Source organism: Canis lupus, chromosome 14 (assembly GCF_048164855.1).
Source record: "Canis lupus baileyi chromosome 14, mCanLup2.hap1, whole genome shotgun sequence".
In the NCBI taxonomy this organism is placed as follows: Eukaryota; Metazoa; Chordata; class Mammalia; order Carnivora; family Canidae; genus Canis; species Canis lupus.
The window spans coordinates 38,829,259-38,847,297 of NC_132851.1; the positions used below are offsets into that span (position 1 = coordinate 38,829,259).

The 18,039-nt window shown below is 59.7% G+C and overlaps 1 protein-coding gene across 1 annotated transcript; it reads right to left on the reverse strand.

Moving 5' to 3' along the window:
• Positions 1 to 1,214: 1,214 nt before the first annotated feature.
• LOC140603530 (uncharacterized) lies at positions 1,215 to 17,637 on the reverse strand. Its single transcript, XM_072773920.1, has 7 exons — positions 17,381 to 17,637; positions 14,053 to 14,196; positions 12,666 to 13,086; positions 11,055 to 12,022; positions 9,270 to 9,364; positions 8,684 to 8,791; positions 1,215 to 1,669 (listed from the first exon to the last, which is right to left on the reverse strand). Exons 1-7 carry the CDS (start codon positions 17,635 to 17,637, stop codon positions 1,380 to 1,382), a joined length of 2,283 nt encoding a protein of 760 aa, XP_072630021.1. The 3' UTR covers positions 1,215 to 1,379.
• Between the last annotated feature and the right edge of the window lie 402 nt (positions 17,638 to 18,039).

The following is an 18,039-nucleotide window of genomic DNA, read 5'->3' on the forward strand; positions in this document are numbered from 1 at the left end:
TTTTCTACATGTTTGTGCTGATTTGTACTTTCTAGGAGGGGAAGGACTGAAACAGACTCATCGGCCTCATGACATGGCCAGAACCTGAATACCCGGGCTGGAGGCGGGGCTGGGGGGTGAAGGATCCGTGTCACACGCCATCCTGGTGCCCTGGGGGAGCACCGGGCACACGGCATGTGCCACAGCCTCCCGCCTGCATTGTGTCGTCACGCTCTGTGTGTCGATGTTTTTTCACTTTCTTGCAGAAATATTTGCCCGCCTACTAGTACGAGAGGTCCCACAGTGGCTCTTTACTCGTGTAGCGTACCCTTTGGGCTGCAAAATATCCTGGAATTCGATGGTGGGGATGACTGCACAGCATTGTGAATATACTCGCCAACACTGAATTTCAGCCTTTCAAATGCTCAATCTTAGGTTATGTCAATTCTCTGTAAGTGAGAATCAGGTATAAAAATGGAGGAGAGGGATCCCTGGGTGGCGCAGCGGTTTGGCGCCTGCCTTTGGCCCAGGGCGCGATCCTGGAGACCCGGGATCGAATCCCACATCAGGCTCCCGGTGCATGGAGCCTGCTTCTCCCTCTGCCTATGTCTCTGCCTCTCTCTCTTTCTCTCTCTGTGACTATCATAAATAAATAAAAATTAAAAAAAAAATGGAGGAGAGATGAGGGCAAAAGGAGGAGAACGTTTTGTTCCCTTCACATCTCTTTAGTGACAGCAGCCCAGAAGTCTCCGTCACGTCAAGGTGCTCGGCAGTGGCCCTGAGCTCCTTACCCTCCTCAGAGGTCAGCATCGGGGAGTCCTTCTCACACGGGTGTGAAGAAGTTGCCACTTTGAGGGAGGATTCCGATTCATACGGGACTTGTCCGGCTGACCCACGCAAAGGCACTGGGCACAGTCCTTAACGTCAGGCGCTGCTGGTCCAGGTGCCACTTTATTGCCAATTCACTCTCCTGCGTCCATCGTCCCGACCTGAGCCGGGAAGCGTGGAGTCCGGGTGGCCCAGGTGCCGGGGGCCTGAGCGCAGCTGGGACTGCTCTTTCAGCTGACACGCACACTGTCCTGTCACTCTCGCGCTGTTCATTAGGAGACTGCATGTCTGTCTGCTACAGTGACAGGATGCTTTGGTCTACTTGTGAGACGATGTCTATAGAGGAACTGTTCAAATACTAAAACCGCCAAGAAATCTCCCAATCTCCCAGTGAGCGGTACCCAACACCCAACAACAATGTTCTTTATTCTTTTCTTGAAATAAGCTGGAAAGGGGTTAGCCACCAACGGGGAGCCCGGTGGGTCAGTGTCCCTGGCTCACAGGGAGGAAGAGGAGTGAACTTGCTCTGAGGAATGGGGGAGAGACCAGACCCCCCCCCCCAAGAGGGCCTCTCATGTCAGTGTGTTGCTGACGAGGATGGAAGCAACGCTCAGGAAAAATGTGGACTCCCCCAAGCGCACGGCTCCTTCTAACTCTTCCTCAATTGGGTAATCCGGGATGATATCCCTCTCCAAATTGGTAGGTCCCCCCTCATTGCAAGTCATAGCATTACAACAACGAACAAAATAGAAACTATTAGTTTTCATAATTCTAATGGCTTCAGGAGGTTCTTCAGATCGGTATACAAACGTGCAGTTGTATGTACAGTTCTTGTAAACGAAGAGTTCCCGAACATTCAAACCTACAAAAGTAGAGATGAAAACCACTGATTTCAGGGTTTCTGCTTGCAAACATTCAAGCACCCTCCACCCAGTACCACCTCCCTGCCCACCGTCTACGTCTGCAAACGCTTCTACGTTGCCTGGGACTCCTCGCTGGTAACACCCGAGTTCGTCCGTGAACAACTTCTCCTGGAGGTGTTTTTCTGTCTACATCGCCACCTCATCGCTGGCCCCGGCGCTGCCTACGTAGTGTGACGGCACCTTGGCGCATGCTGTACACAGGAATTCCCCATTCGTTATCTGGCCTAAGAATTCCAGGGCTCTAGAAATAGAATTGCTTATGACCCACGGGATCACGCAGTCCCTGAAGTGGAGTGGCCCCGTTAAGTGTGGCCCTCACCTGAATTTCTGCATGTGCAGCGGCCCCTCGAGGACGAGCTCCTGCCTGGGCCCCTCAGCCAGGTGTTCCCGGCTCCTGGCACAATATACGTGTGGATGCACCCTTAATGCCATCCTGCTCCCCAGCGCAGGCGGGACGCCCTGTCGCAAGCAGGATCGCACAGCCACTGTGACCGCCTTCACTGGTGGGCACACCCAACAGCCCCGGCCAACGAAGGCCACCTGAGTGAGGATCCACGTGAGGCCTCTTTGAGAGGCCTGGAGTTGAAATTCCTCCGCCCTCATTCACGAGTCCTGCTCCCCCGGTGACCCCAGTGTTGACTCGATTCTTTCTCCCTGGAACTTGCCACAGTTGACGTATCCGTTCACGGCTCTGGGGTTAAAGAGGAGGAACCAACATGTGGCTCCAGGCACTTGCTTTGCTTTACGCGCCACGCAAAGGCTTTAGAGAGGCCAACGCTCTACAGAAGAGCGCATGATCACAGGGCGACTGCTGGATGCATTTTCATGAAGTGCCCGTGACCGTATAACCAGCATCGAGTTCCAGAAACAGAACTGGATGAAAACCCTCGTTTCCTGCCTCTGTCCCTCCATCAGGCACCATAAGGAGCCAAGGCCAAAGAGAAGTGGTGTCCGGGTTTGTAAGCCTCCGTGTTAGTTTTACCTGCTTTGGAACTTGGTGAATATGAAATCCTGCATGTCTGCTTTGGCGTCTGGCTTCTTGTCTCTACTCTGTGCTTGGGAGATCGCCCCCTGCTGTGGCCCACTGTCGTGCGTGCTTCGCTCTCATAGTCGTATACTTGCCTACTGACGAATAGTCCACACTTGACGCTTGATGGACATCAGGGCTCTTTCTGGCGGTTGTCTACCCCCGGAGAGCACTGCGGGGAAGAGTCTGTCCTCTTGAGGTGAGAGTGCGTCAGTTCTAGGTGGTAACGCGGCGTCCTACGATGCAGATGTTTGGCTTTCACAGATGTTGCTGAAGAATTTTCCAGGCCACTAGTACCTGTTTATCCTCCAAAGGAGTGTGTGCACTTCAAAACCTTTGCCACCACATGAGTGGTCACCTGTGAATGTTCAGTGGTGCCTTTTGGTGTTACTGCGTCGTGGTTTCGTGTTGCATTTCCACCGATACAACGATGTTGGGCATCTTTCCAAATATTTATTAGCCACTGGGATATCGTTTTCTGGTAAACAGCCTTCAAGTGTTTTGCTCACATTTCCACCCAATGATCTGCTAGTTCAGTTACTGATTTGTAGGATGAAGTTCACTCTATAAAGTGAACACAAGCCCCTCGGCACACAGTGTGGGAAGTGGTTGGTCTTCACCTGCCGTTTCCAGTTTCACAGTCGTATCGGTATCGTCTCGGGGCAGAGGTTGTGAATTTCTAAGGAATCCCATTTACAAGTCTTCCCACATGTGACGGCCACTAAATTGTTCAGTTTTCTTAAATTTGTCATTACCCACGGATACAAAGATATTCTACCTTTCCCTTTGAAAAGAATAAAAAAAACCCGTCTCTTCTGTTATCTACATATTTATTGTATTATTATTTTTAAAAGATTTTATTTACTCATGAGACACACACAGAGAGAGCGAGAGGCAGAGACCCAGGCAGAGGGAGAAGCAGACTCCATGCGGGGAGCCCGACGTGGGACTCGATCCCGCGTCTCCAGGATCTTGCCCTGGACGATGGCAGGCGTGAAACCGTTGAGCCACCCAGGGATCCCTTAGAAAGTGGTCTCAACTATCATCTTTAAAAGGTGTTTAAATTCAATTTAGGTAACATATACCGTGTGATTGGTTTCAGAGATAGAATGCAATGATTCGTCAGATGCATGTGACAACCGGTGCTCATTACAGCAAGCGTGCTCCTCAATGTCCATGACCCAGTAAGCACACGTCTCCACCCTCCTCCCCTGCAAGAACCCTCGGTCTGTTTCCTTCATTCAAAGTCCCTTATGGTTTTGTTTTCATCTTATTGTGTTCTTCCTTCCCTTTCCCTATGTTCATGTGTTTTGTTTCTTAAATTCCACAAATGAAGGAGATCCTATGGCATTTGTCTTTCTCGGACTTATTTCGCTCAGCATGATACCCTCTAGTTGCATCCGCGCCCTGGCCAATGGCAAGAGTTCGTTCTTTCTGATGGCTGAGTAACACTCCACTCTGTATAGCGACCACATCCTCTTTATCCATCCCATCTGGGCTCTTTCCATAGTTCGGGTCTTGTGGACACTGCTGCTCTAAACACTGGGGTCCACGTGCCCCTTCAAATCACTGTTCGTATTCTTTGCGCAAGTAGGTACCTAGTAGCCCCTTGTTCTTTTGAGTTTTACGTGGAGATCTACAAAGCGAGAGAGAGAGAAAGAGAGGCAGAGACACAGGCAGAGGGAGAAGCAGGCTCCATGCGCCGGGAGCCCGACGTGGGATTCGATCCCGGGTCTCCAGGATCGCGCCCTGGGCCAAAGGCAGGCGCTAAACCGCTGCGCCACCCAGGGAATCCCTTTTTTTTTTTTTTTTTTTTAAGATTTTATTTAGTTATTCATGAGAGGCACAGAGAGAGAGAGAGAGAGAGAGAGAGAGAGAGAGAGAGACAGGCAGAGGGAGAAGGAGGCTCCATGCAGAGAGCCTGACGTGGGACTCGATCCTGGCACACGCCAAACTGCTGAGCCACCCAGGGGGCCCCCATTCCTCGTTTGTGAACGGCTTTATGCATATCTTCTGTAGCAGAGTTCACAAACAAGAGCCCGCAGGACAACCCAGTCCACCAGCTGTATCTATCAGTAAAGATTTGTTGGAACAAAGGAACCATGGGTATGTTTACTCGTCCTCTCTGGCTGCTTCCATGGCCTCAGAGGCAGTGCTGGGTACTTGCAACGAAGACCAGGTGGCTTTCCAAGCTGACACGTTTGCTCTCTGATCCTTTACAGAGACTTCGTCCAGCTCGGGTGTAGAGCTGTAGCAAGCTTTGTCACTTTGCTGCAGCACCTAGACTCTATGGCGAGAGATGTGTTAAGGACAATCACACTGTGACTGTGGATCTACTTACAGATCTACTTACAGTTCCCAAATCCTATGGAGGATTTTCTGTTACTTCATCCTGTTACGGGGCACGTGTGCATCTACACAGAGGTTTTATCCAGGTTTTCTTACCCCTTCCTCTCTGTGCAGTGTTGCCCATCACACCTGTAACGCTCTCGTATTAATGTTCGCCTTGCTTCTGTGTGGGCTTAAGAGCTTTCCCCTGCCAATATTTAAGTTGTACACTGTGTTTATATATGTTTTGCAAACTTTTTTACATTCTCATTTTAAAGTACATCTCTAGGGGCAGCCCGGGTGGCTCAGCGGTTTGGCGCTGCCTTCAGCCCAGGGCGTGATCCTGGAGACCCGGGATCGAGTCCCACGTCGGGCTCCCTGCATGGAGCCTGCTTTTTCCCTCTGCCTGTGTCTCCTCCTCTCTCTCTCTGTCATGAAAAAATAAAATATTTTTCTAAAAGCACATCTGTATGAAGCAGAATATCTTTTGCTGATTCTGAAACTCTTGGGTTTTTAATTGTATCTATTTTATTATTAACATAAATAATAACAGGTTAGATTCTAAATTGCTTTTCCATTCAACATTATACTTTTGATAATGTAGATTCCTAGCACTTGCAGGAAATACCTAAAGATCCCGTGTAGCTTTACTCAGTCACTTCCATGGTAACATCTTGCAAGACCACAGTGCAGTATCCCAAGCAGGACACTGGCTTCCAAAATAGTAAAGAAAAAAGACCGTTTTATCACCACACTCGTCCCTCATATGAACGCACTGACGTCTTTCCCAGCAAGATGCCCCGCCAGGGACTCCCCTACCCACGTGCACAAGACGCTGGTCTCAGTTGGTCATTTCTAGAATGGTCTCTAACAGGGAACATGGATTGTCACCTCTGTAGGTGGCTGCTTCTCCTTCAGTGTCATCCTCCAGACACGCATTCAGGTTGATGGATCGATACCCGCTTTTTACTGCCGAGGAACACCCTCGGGGTGGATGTACCATGGTTTCTTTACCCTTTAGGCACTGAAGAGCAGCCAGGATGTTTCCAGGGGTGACATGTTACCGATAAAGCAGTTGCGAGAAACCATGTGTTGTTTTATTTAATTACTCCGGGGAAAATACTCAGAAGTGCAACCTGGGAGAATGTATGGAGCTGCAGATTTAGTTTTTAAGAAACAAGACTGCGCTCCCCACCTTGGCTGCCCCATTTTTCACTGCCACTGGCAATGTATGAAAACCACGTTTCTTTACCACCCTGGCCAGCATTTGCTGTGGTCACTATTTTTCACTTTGGCCACTCTGATGCCCAACCTCGAATTGTGGTTTTCAATGGTCATCTCCCTACCGGCCAAAGATGTTGAAACCCTGCTCGTGGGTTCATCTGCGACGCGCGAACCCACGTCGGTGAAACGTCTCTTCATCTCTTTGCCCTTGCTCTCGGGAGGCTGTCTGCATTTCTGCTGTTGAGTTGTGAGACTTCTGTATACACCCAAGACCTGTGTTTCGTCAGGTACGTCGTTTGCATACTTTCCCTCCCGGTCCGTAGCTTTGCCTTTCCCTCCTCTGAACAGGACCTCCTTCCACACAGAAGTATCTACAGTTGGTGACATCTCACGTCCCCAGGTCCCTGTTTGTAGGTCATCCTTTGCATCAAGGTTACCCACGCTTTGAGTAGCCGGAGAGGCCAAAGGTTCTCTCCTATGCGCTGTCTTTTTCTTGTGGTTTTAGATATCTGCATTTTACATTTAGCTCATGCAGCCCTTTGAGGTATTTGTTGTATGATTTGAGATTTAGGGCAAGGTTCACTTTTGCCAGATCGAGCTGAAAGGCTCTATTTCCCCAGCATCCGTGTCTGCGTCGTTGCGCGATATCATGTGGGTAAATCTGTGTGGAACTCGTTCTGGGGTCTCTCGGTTGGGTTCTGTAGACTGGTCATTCCAGCCACGGATACACCGATGAGTCTGAGTGTGGGGCCATCTCAGTGTCTGAGGTTCGGAAGTGTTCTGTAGAGGTCTTTGGTTTACTTGCACAACCCCGAAGTCAGAAAGTCACATGAAGGAGAAAATATCCGAGCGTTGCAGCCCTCTGAAGGCTCTCGTAAATTCTCTGCGTTGGCGTCCACCAGGGTCACGTAGGACGAGCGAGCCCCCGAAGCCCTCGGGGATGAGTTATTAAACGCAGGTGTTTTAGCTTCCATGAGTGCGGGAGGAGCTGAGAGACGGACGAGTCTCAACGGCAGGCTGGTGATCAGAAGGCCAGTCCGGAACCAGGTCTACCCAAAGCTCAGGCTGGGGGGCGAGGGAAAGAGCCCACGGGGCAGGAAAATACGGACGCCACGCTTCTCTGCCCTCCCGTTCCGGCCCACCCAGAGGAACTCCTCTGGAGACTCTCTGAAGTGCTCGTCCACACACCTGTCGCCTATGCAGGCCAGCAGCCAAGCAACTACCGCGCTCTTAGGAACCGCTCCTGGTCTAGAGGCCCAGCAACGGGGATGGTGGGCTGGATACGGAGCAGGACGAAGCGAGGAAGGCTGGAGTCCCCTGGCGTCCACCACTGCGTGAGACCACAACGAGCTCCCAGAGCATCGGCCTCTCTTCCCTGAGCCCTGCCGGCCTCAGGCGAGCTCTCTCTGGGCCAAGCATACCCCAGAGCCATAGAGGGTGAGGTGCGGGGAAAGAGAGTCCCCAGCCCCCGGGAGCAGTCATCCCACCTCGGCCACGCACGACTCCCCGGGTCTCCCAGACAGGCCGCCATAGCGCGGCCCTGGTGGTGGTCCTTCTCCTTCTGTGATGCAAGGGCCTGACAAGCCGTGGGTGCCAAGCCCCCTGCTGCAAAGCCAGTTTACTTTTACCCGGAGTAAACCAACCCCCAGGCGCTGACCAGGTGAAGAGCCAGCACCCACACACCCACGCCACCCGAGGCTCCTCTGCTTTCGAGATCTTGGTTGGGTCCGGAGGTGATCACTCGGGTCTCCTGGTTTTCCTCTCCCGCGTTCTCAACTCCTCTCCTTCTGGTTTAGCTGCGCCGGTGAATGATGTGCCCGAGAATCCCTAGGTCCCCCGCCTCGACCCCAAGAAAAGCAGAACCCCAAGCCCGTGCGGTTCCTCTGCTCCCCAGGACTTGGACGTGCGCCTCCAGGCCGCCCTGCCAGCTCTAGGACTTGTAAGCGCCGGGCCCTAGCGTTCCGAGGTTTCCCGATGGCCCCCGCTGAGGGCGCCCTGCAATCCCGTTAAGAACCATGGGGCCGTTCCGGCCACGTCACCACCCATTCACAGGCCGAGACCCGCACAGGACAGGTGCCCGGTGCAGGGACAGAGGCCGGATTCGAGCTCCTACCTGAGTCCCCAGTGGGCAGATGCCCGCGAGGTACGGCAGTTGGCACAACCCTGAGGGAGCAGCAAGAGGACTGTTCTGCAGGAGGCTCGGGACACAGAAGGGCAGGGGATGATGTGGAGGGACGCTGGGGGGCACAGGGCCTGGGGACACGCCCTGAGCAGGGCCACACACTAGGCCTCTAGGCCCGGTGCAGAGACAGAACCGATTGGTTCCCGGGGCTCAAACTGACAAAATCAGAAGGCGTGAGAAAGCAGTACTTACGGATAGAGATGGTCAAACAGCGCCGGATGTGATAGGGACACGTCCTAATTTGAGGACAGTTGAAATTGTTGATATCCCAGCAATCGTGGCATTTCAAACTATAGGTCCCTGGAAGAGACTCAGCAGCATCAGGCTCAGGCTCCACGTACAACTTCCCCCGACCCCAACCCCGGGCCCCGGACCCCGTACCCCGGACCCCTACCCCCTGCCTGAGAGGACGTCTGCTCTGGCAGGGATTAGCTTCCAGCAGGGGCCAGGCGGTGTTCCTGTCCCCAGAGGCCGGGACACGCAACCCTGTGCTCTGCACACAGGCTTCGTCTGTCCCAGGAGGCCTGACAGTCACAAGAGGCCGTGTGCCCCCAGCCCCCCATGTGCCTGGACTCAGCCACCTCCGCCGGCTCTGGCTAGAATCGCCCCCCTGACCCTCTGGAGCTCAGGGGCACTCAGTCCACCCCGTGCCACCGAGGGCATGACGAAGGACCTCCCTGCTGGCTAAGGTGACAAGGTCCTCTCGAATCCTTTCCCTGACTCTGGAGGACACTAAATTCTTGTCGCCTCCAACCCCGCAAGAGGCTCTGACACTCACAAGCGGACACGGATTCGTTTTGATTGCTGACCAAGGGCAACCCGACGGCGAGGAGCAAGGTCCAGAAGAGCATCGTTTCCTGCAGGGACTGGAACCTACGACGAGGAGACAGTGCACGTGTGGGCAGCTCCGCGGGGGCCGAGAGCACCTCCCGGGGTGCGTGTGTGCAGGGTGCAGGGTGCAGGGCTCCCGGGAGGGTCAGCAGCCGGCAGCAGCACCAGCCACCTGCGCGCAGCTCTCCGCCGCCTCCCCACCTGCACCTGCCTCCCTGCAGACCCACAGCACTGCCTCTCCCCACTGCCGGGCCCTCCAGGGGACGCCCCCTCCCCTCCACCCGCAGAGCTGAGCCCACGCAGCCCGCTTCTGGTGCTGCCCCTGCCCCGGGCTCCCTGAGGCCCCCGATGATTCCCCTTCTGTCCCGTCACCCTCGGGAGCACCATGGGCACCGGCGGGGCGCCGTGCACCCAGCTATTTCCTGTTCTGCCAGCATGCGCACACCCAAGGGATGGGAGGTGAGTGCAGCGTGGACAGCGCAGGCCTCACTTGCATAGGATCAGCAGTGCGCCCCGGGAACCTCCTGCCACTCCAGTGCCTGCACACGATCAGCGGACCCCGAGGTGCACATTGGGGACGGCTGAGCCCCCACAGCAGAGCCTCAGGGGCAAGGGTGCTGGTCGGGAATCACTGACCTCCAGCGGGGGGGGGGGGGGGGGGGCCTAAGTCTCTGGGAGTGACCCTGAGTCATGTGGGGGCACGTGACTAGGTTAGGACCTGCCCATCGGAGGAGGGCGCCCGGCAGCTGGGGCCCATCAGGGGAGGGCACAGGGGGGTGGGGCCCGTCGGGGTATGGGAGCCAGAACTGGGAGGTGGGGCCCGTCGGGGGAGGCGACACGGGGGGTGGGGTCCGGTCGTGGGAGGCGACCCGGGCGTTGGGGCCCGTCGTGGGAGTCCACCCGTGGGTTGGGGCCCGTCGGGGGAGGGTACCGGGGGGTGGGGCGGTGGGGGGAGGCGACCCGGGGGTGGGGCCGTCGGGGGAGGGGCTCCGGGGGGTGGGGCCCGTCGGGGGGAGGGGACCAGGGGGTGGGGCCATCGGGGGAGGGTACGGGGGTCGGGCCCGTCGGGGGAGGGTACCGGGGGGTGGGGCCGACGGGGGAGGCGACCCGGGGGGTGGGGCCAGTCGGGGGAGGCGACCCTCGGGGTGGGGCCAGTCAGTGGAGGGGACCCGGGGGGTTGGGCCGTCGGGCCCGGGGACCGGGAGTGGGGCCGTCGGAGGAGGGGACCGGGGAGTGGGGAGGGGACCCGGGGGTGGGGCCGTCGGGGGAGGGGCCCCGAGGGGTGGGGCCCGTCGGGGGGAGGGGACCCGGGGGTGGGGCCGTCGGGGGAGGGGACCGGGGGGTGGGGAGGGGACCCGGGGGTGGGGCCGTCGGGCTCGGGGACCGGGAGTGGGGCCGTCGGAGGAGGGGACCGGGGAGTGGGGAGGGGACCCGGGGGTGGGGCCGTCGGGGGAGGCGACCCGAGGGGTGGGGCCGTCGGGGGAGGGGACCGGGGGGTGGGGAGGGGACCGGGAAGTGGGGAGGGGACCCGGGGGTGGGGCCGTCGGGCTCGGGGACCGGGAGTGGGGCCCTCGGAGGGGACCGGGGGGTGGGGAGGGGACCCGGGGGTGGGGCCGTCGGGGGAGGGCGCCCGGTAGGTTGGCGCGCTCCGTGGACCCTCAAGACCGTCCCGCCGTCCCCCCCGCCCCCCGCAGCCCCTGCTCCTCCCGCGCACACGCGGCCCCAAGGCGACCTTCCAGAACCTTCGGAGGCTCGGCCGCCACCCGCGAGCGCGACGACGCTCAGGCCCACACTGCGCTCCCCCGGCGGCGCGTCCCCTCGGGGTCTCCGGCCGCTCGAGTCCCGCCAGGCCCTGCGCCGCTGCGCACGCGCCCTGGGCCGAGGCCTTCTAGAAGGGTCCGCGGGCAGGACGCCCCGCCCCCGCCCCCGCCCCCGCCCCCGGCAGGTTCCGTTCCAGAAGGTTCCCGGAGGTCCTGGGCTGAGCCCCCGGGGCTGGCAGCGCGACGTCCCTGACAGCAGGTGCGGTGCGGGCGGCGCGGCCGCGGGTTCCAGAAGGTTCTGGCGTGGGCGGGGCTCCGCGGCGGCGTGCACCCGCCCCCGGCCCTGGCCTGCTTCCGCGTGTCGTGCTCTGGGCCGTGGCGCTCGCGCTCCGGGCCGTGCTGTGCGCCCGCTCCCGGGGCCGCCCCTGCGCCGCCTCCGCCGGGCTCTGCTAGGAAGGCGGGGCCGCCGTCCCGCCCGGGCTGGGGACACGCACGACCGCGGGGCCGCCGTCCCGCCCGGGCTGGGGACACGCACGACCGCGGGGCCGCCGTCCCGCCCGGGCGGCGCTGCCCAGACCCCGTCGTGCGGCGCGTGGAGGGTCCGTTCCTGCAGGTGCAGGTTCCAGAGGCGCACGCCTTGGCTACGAGCCTCGCCGCGGGTCACCGCGCCGGGGCTTGCGGGCTGCCTGACGCGAGGGGCAGCGCGGCTCCCCTTCCCGGGTCCTCGCCGTCCTCTGCCTGGGTCTGGGCGCCGCGTTCCTTCACGTTTGCACCTCGACTCGCTGCCGTGTGCACGTGCCGGGCTGGGTGCCGGCGCGTGTGCGGGCCTCTCGGTGTCGGTTTCGGCCGCGGCACCCGGCGTGGTGGCTCGGCTTCCACCGTCGTCAGGGTCGTGTCGCTCAGGAGGAGCGCTGGAAAGCCCTTGGCGGTTGACGTGCCGCTAGGACTACAGGGGGTTCTTCTGGGCCCTTCTCTGCTCCTCCCCGGGCCTTGCAACGGCCCTGTGTTGCTCAGGAGCACGGGCCCGCACGCGTGGGGTGATCTGTGTTCTCAATTTCCGTCTTGGGGTCGCTCTGGGGAGATGGCTGTGACGTGGCTTCAGGCTCCCCGGGTCCCCGTGGCTGTGAGTCCACTGAGGCGCCGTGGGCAGCGTTGCTCGTGTCCGCCACGGTGGTTGTGGGCTCCAGACCTCGCTGTGACTCGCAGACCTTCCGTCTGCACACCCACGGTACACAGGTTCTCACGCATCGTCTGCTTTCTTTTCTTTGGCGCTCTGCGGGTCCCGATCCTGGTCCCTTCCCGTCGCTTGTCCCGTGACGGGGACGTCTCTGTTGTAGAGGTCTTGTCCTCCCGCTGCCTTGGCCTCTGGAAGCTGTTTCCTTGGCTCCGGGCTCGCCTGGTCTTCCGGCTGACAGTGGGCCCGCGGTGGGCGTTAATAGGCCGTGGGGGAGACGGGCCCTGAGCGTGAGGCTTCGCGTGCCGGGCCCTGGGACCGGGACTCTGTGGGATGTCAGCTGTAGCTCTAGTGCCCTTAGGTGTCACGTCCCTGAGCGAGCCGGTTTGTGCGTCCGGTTTCGGCTCACATCTTCCCCAGGCCTCGCTCCCAGGACGGAGGGTGTGTTCTGTGGCACTCGCAGCTGCTGTCCTTTCAAAAGAAGAAGAAAGGGCTTGGTGGCCAAGTGCCCGAGGCTGGTCGTGGGCTCTTGGGCGCGGGGGACTCCCGGGCACTGCTGTTCACAGCCCGCCTCCAGCACTTGGGCACAATTGCATGTGAGCGCTGCTCCCGGCCTCAGGCTCCGGCAGCTTCTGCTGCAGGTAAGGGGCTTTCGGGGCTCGTCGCGGGCTGCACCTCGCTCACGGGATTGGGCGCTGTCAGTTCTGTGACCCCAGTTCTCCGAGGGGCCTAGAGCTGTGTTTGGTTTTCGGTTCGGCCAGTGTTTTCTTCTGGGAACGATGGTGCCCAGCTCCCAACGGGTAGGGCTCCATGCTTCCGGCTGCCGCCTCCTGGGGGGCGGGGGGGGGGGAGATCATGGAAGTAAGGAAGGGACCCGGAGACAGGAGAGGGGGACAGGCTCACTGCCTGCAAACGGCCATGATTCATCGGGTGACCAGGAAGGACACGGCTCCATGGGGAAGTGACAAACGGGGAGTAGAGTCAGTCGGGCAACAGGGAGAAGGAAAGTTGCTTCAAAAGATCTACGTGTGAAGGTAAAACCGCACCAAAAGTACAGAATTGAGCTATCAAAAGAAACGTTCAAAAGAACAGGGACAGGGACGCCTGGGTGGCTCTTCGGTTGGACATCCTGCCTTAGGCTCAGGTCGTGATCCCAGGTCTGGGGATCGAGGCCCGCGTCGGGCTCCCTGCAGGACCTGCTTCTCCCCCTGCCTGTGTTTCTGCTTCTCTGTGTCTCTCACGAATAGATAAATAAAATCTTAAAAAAAATAAAATAAAAGAGCAGGGGCAGCGCGTCACTCACATACCCAGCCACTGCTTGTATTAGGATCAGTAGGGTGAGAACCCCAACGTGGAGAGTGTCCCTGAGGGAGTCGAAAACAAAGGACCCATCCTTTGAGGAAAGTCAGTGGCTTCACTTTCTGGTGCCGCGGTTGGGCACGTGGGGCCGGGCCTGGGTGGCTGCTGTGCTGGGGGCGGGGGTGGTGTCAGGGGGCAGGGCTGGGAGTGGTCGGGTTGGGGCCGGATCCGGGATCTGGTTGGCATGGACGGTCGGGCATATACCAGCTTGCCAGCCCAGGGGATGCGCCAGGAGGTGCCCGCCGTCCCAGGAAGACCACCCGGCCACCCGTGGCCCTGGGGTGGACACAGAGGCAGCCAAGCGTAGTAACCCTGGGACCCCAGAGCTGACCACGTGTGCCCGCTCCTTGCGTCCAGGCCCAGGCACCGCGGGAAATGATGATCCTCCTTGCTTTGCTCCTGCTCGTGGACCTGCTGAGGGTGGAGACAAATGTCACCGTGTCAGGAACACAGGGTAAGGCTGGGTCCCTCGGCCTCCTGCTGTGAGGAGGCAGGCCATGATGAGTCTGGGACACAGGGTGGCCACCCGGCCAGTCGCCCCCACAGCCCCAGCTGGTTCTGGACGGGAAGAGCACAGGCAGCTGGGAGCAGGACAGCGTCAGGAGAGTGGCCCACAGATAGGGACGCCTGATGGGGCAGCCTCTTAGTGTTGGGCCCCCCGCCAAGGGGGGGCAGGCGTAGTCATGGCCGGAATCCCGGTGTCCTCCCCAGCACCCCGTGGTCCCCGCGGTGTCCCCTCACACTGTCTTCCTGGGAGCCATCGGGGGAGCCAAGCCCACCTGGTCCTTCTGGGACCCTCCAGCGTTGTCTCGGAGGACTGGCACCGCCGCGAGAGGTTGACCGGCTCTCTCCTGGGAGTGGGTAACTGTCCTCATAGTGACCCAACAGTAGGCAACGGCATGGGGGCCAGGGTGCAGGCCCCGGGGGTCGAGGAGGGTGCAGCGGGTGCTGGAGGCGGTTAGCTGGGCCGGGAGGCCAGTGGGGAGGGCCCGCGAGAGCAGACGGCCAGTCTCGCGAGCCGCTGAGCATGAGACGCCAGGCCTGTGAGTGTGGGGAGCATGCTTGTGCGGGAAGGCGTGCGTGCGCAGGCTGCGGTGAGGCTGTGCGGGTGCAGTGCTGTGTGTGTGTGCGTGTGTGTGTGGCCGTGCATGGTGTCTGGGTGTGGGTTAGCCTGGGGGAGGCGGAGGGAACCCCAGGAGAGAAGACCGAGGACTCGGACCCACTGGTTGTGGTCACGTGGAGGAGGGAGGGGATGGTGGGCGTTCACCTCGTAGGATTGGAGACTGGAACGTTCCACTTCGTGTTCATTTCCCCTTTCAGGCCTGCTGAGGTGTCATGTTTGTGAGAAGGAGCATAGTTTCAAATGCCAGAATCCAACAGAATGTCCGGAGGGAATACACTTGTGTGCCTCTATTGCCCTGAGTGAGTATCTCAGTTCATTTTGGGGTTTGCTGGCAGATCAGTAATAACCTGCAGGAACTAGGGTATGTCATGTTTTTCTTCTCAAGGAATAACTAATCAAAAGTCACGTTTAAAAAAAATTGGATTAAAAAAAAAAACAATTGGAGAACAAGATCCTGTGACCAGGACTGGAAGGAAGTAGGTGGCCGAGGAGACCAGCTTGCGGAGGACCAGTGCCACCCCGGGGTCGACCCCCAAGAGTGGGAAAGAGGAAATAGTGGGTGGAGGAAGAAAGCAGCAGAGGTGTATTTGTGTCCATTTTTATTTTGCTAAGCATTTACTTAAGTACCCGAGAGAGGGAGAGGGAGAAGGAGAGGGAGAGGAAGCTCAGGTGGTGCATGCACCTGGGCAGGGGCACAGGGAGAGAGAGTCCCAAGCCGACTCTGCTGAGCCTGGAGCCCAACACGGGGCCCGACCTCTCGACGCCGAGATCAGGAGCTGAGTCGAAACAGAGTCAGACGCTCAACAGTCTGAGCCGCCAGGCGGCCTGACCTGTACTCATTTTTGAATGAACGATGTGTTAACGATGTCCCCTGTCCCTCGGAGAGTAGCTTTTACGTGAGAGCCACCGAGTAGGGCCGTGGGCTGCCGTATGTTCTGGAAGGAATGCGTGTGCTGGAAGATGTGTGGAGACCATCACTCAGTCGCGTGTGAATCCCCCAAGAGCCTCTGGCCACACGAAGCCCTTCCCCCCAAAGAGGAGTCTGGAGGCCGGCACCCCAGGGCGTGGCCAGGTCAGGGCTCCCCAGATCAGAGGCAGTCTGGCAGCCGCTTCGGGAGGGCCCGCGCACATGCCCCGCGCAGACCTCACAGGCTCCTGGGGGGACGCGATGAGCACGAGGAACTGCCGATGAGGTGAAGCCAGAAGAGGGCCCCGCGGACAGTGCCGACCCTGCTGCCCGTGCAGGTGCACGGCGACAGCGCTGGCTCCCGGGCCCTGGGTGGCGGCTCGTCCAGAGGCCAGCGCTGAGCCCCGGGCAGTGGCGAGGACGGGCAAGAGTCCGAGCTCGCACGTGCGCCCGGGGTTTCAGAGGCCCGTGCACCTGGTAGTGAGAAGCTGAGGCCCAGGAGCCGGTAAGGTCCCAAAGGGAGAGCCCAGGCCCAGGCTCCCGGTGGGCGTGGACAGGCCGGGGGTGGGGGCACCTCTCGAGGCCACTCTGCAGCCAAGCCTCCCCCGCCCCCCGGAAGCACTCTGATCACAGAGGCCTGAGCCGATCTGCCTGGACGGTGGCTCCAGACTCCCCCCTGGATGGAGGGGCCTCTTTAACCAGAGCCTCTGAGCGGGGGCACCCCGAGTGGGTCAGGGCTGGGTGGGTACAGGCAGGAGGTGCTCTGGGGGACCTGCTTTCGATTCACGGCATTCATTTCTCTCTTTATTGTTGTTAGGAATGTTTGCCCGATACTACTACGTGTCGAAGCAGTGTGTTCGTTATTGCCCAATGAGTTCATCGAATCCTGCCAAAGAAAGGTCATTCGTTCTTCTGAAGCCCACACCGTTCCTCTACGTGAGATGCTGCGTGAGGGCCTTGTGTAATACTGACTCTCCAGAGCTCAATGAGACCGAAGCAAATTATTACAGAGAAAGCAGGAGCGCAAGCAACGTGAGGAGCAGCAGTGCCTGGCTGGTGCCCCTCCTCATGCTGTCCCCGGGGCTCGCGGGCCTCAGGTTGCCGTGACCCACAGAGCATGGCTCGGGCCCACCTTCTGCAGGTGGCACAGATGACGTGGACTCGCTGCTCATGCTTGGAACCTGTGGCATTAAACTTGTTTTCCGCCCACTGACTCACCGTCTGCCTCTGAGGGGCCTTAGGACGGGAGGCGGGGCCCACACCCAGTTGGCCAGAGCCCACAGCCTGCCTTGGGGTGAGTCCAAACCCTCTGACAGTGATCCCGCTGACGAGTGTGTCTCTTGGAACACCAGCCTTGTCACTTTTGATTTCTGACCCTCTTTCCTCGTCTTGGCCTTTGAGGGCGTCAGTGCTGGAGGAGGGGAGCCCGAGTGTCCCCTGTAAAGAGTAGTAGTCGCATGCTTCTGGGCTTCCTTGGGAGGGCCCAGGGCCAGGAAGACTGGATGATGTGGGCGTGAGAGCCCCAGGAGGGAAGGAGTCCCCGGCATGGGGTGGGGCCATCATCCCGGGACAGCCCTCCTCTGATGGCGGCACCCCCACAGCTGCTCACACCCAGCTCCCCCACCCGGACTCCAGGAGACGGAACATAGGGAATTCCATACAACGGACCTGGACCTGACCGGCAAGCGGCACTGGTGTGTGGGCTCACAGGGTCACGCCCGAGCATTCGTCCTACCTCTGCAGCTGGCGTGGCTTCAGCTGGCCCCGGGAGGGCCCGGGCTGGCGATGTCGTTCTCGGGCCAGTCGGGCCTCGGCCGGGATGGCCCCTTCCTCCCACCCCACCCCCAGCACTGGCTCAGAGGACACCCCCCAAGGCCTGCCTTCCCCAGAGGAGGCCTCCAGGAAGGGCCTGCCAGGGCGGTGGTCACAGGGAACAGCAGCCCCGACAGCCGCCTGCGTGCACACCAGCCAGGAGGCGTCCTCTGCCGGCATCTCCCTGTGGGAGCCGCTCCGTGGTTCCCTGGGCAGCTCGCATCCCTGGAGGCAGACTGTGTGGGGACAGGAAAGCTGGCCCGGGGCAGAGAACAGCCCTGCAGAGGCCACAAGTGCCCCGGGTGGTGGGGAGGGGATCACAGGGCAGGTCGGGCAGCGGGAGTGTCCCGCATGGCCTGGGCCCGGGCCGGTGTGGCTCCCGCCTGCCTCTGTCGCCCGAGGACACATGCCCGTGCACCCTCCGGGGTGAGGCACAGCACGCCTCGGCTTGCAGCCGGGGGGCCTGGCACTTCTGACTCCTCGGCCGCCCCACCCGGGGACTCCCTCAGGGAGGGTCAGGAGCAGGGAGCCGCTGCCTTGAGGCCAATTGGAAAACAGACTCAGATCCCACCGTCCCTGCTA

What these genes read in the sequence shown, in the direction of transcription:
- LOC140603530 (XM_072773920.1), bottom strand. Translation starts at nt 17,637, where the DNA reads ATGCCGGCAGAGGACGCCTCCTGGCTGGTGTGCACGCAGGCGGCTGTC. An exon ending in AAGCCACGCCAGCTGCAGAG is followed by an intron (nt 14,197 to 17,380) that starts GTAGGACGAATG and finishes TCCTGCTCCCAG; the next exon opens with CTGCCTGTGCTCTTCCCGTC. An exon ending in TACCCTGTGTTCCTGACACG is followed by an intron (nt 13,087 to 14,052) that starts GTGACATTTGTC and finishes CCCGCCCCCCAG; the next exon opens with GAGGCGGCAGCCGGAAGCAT.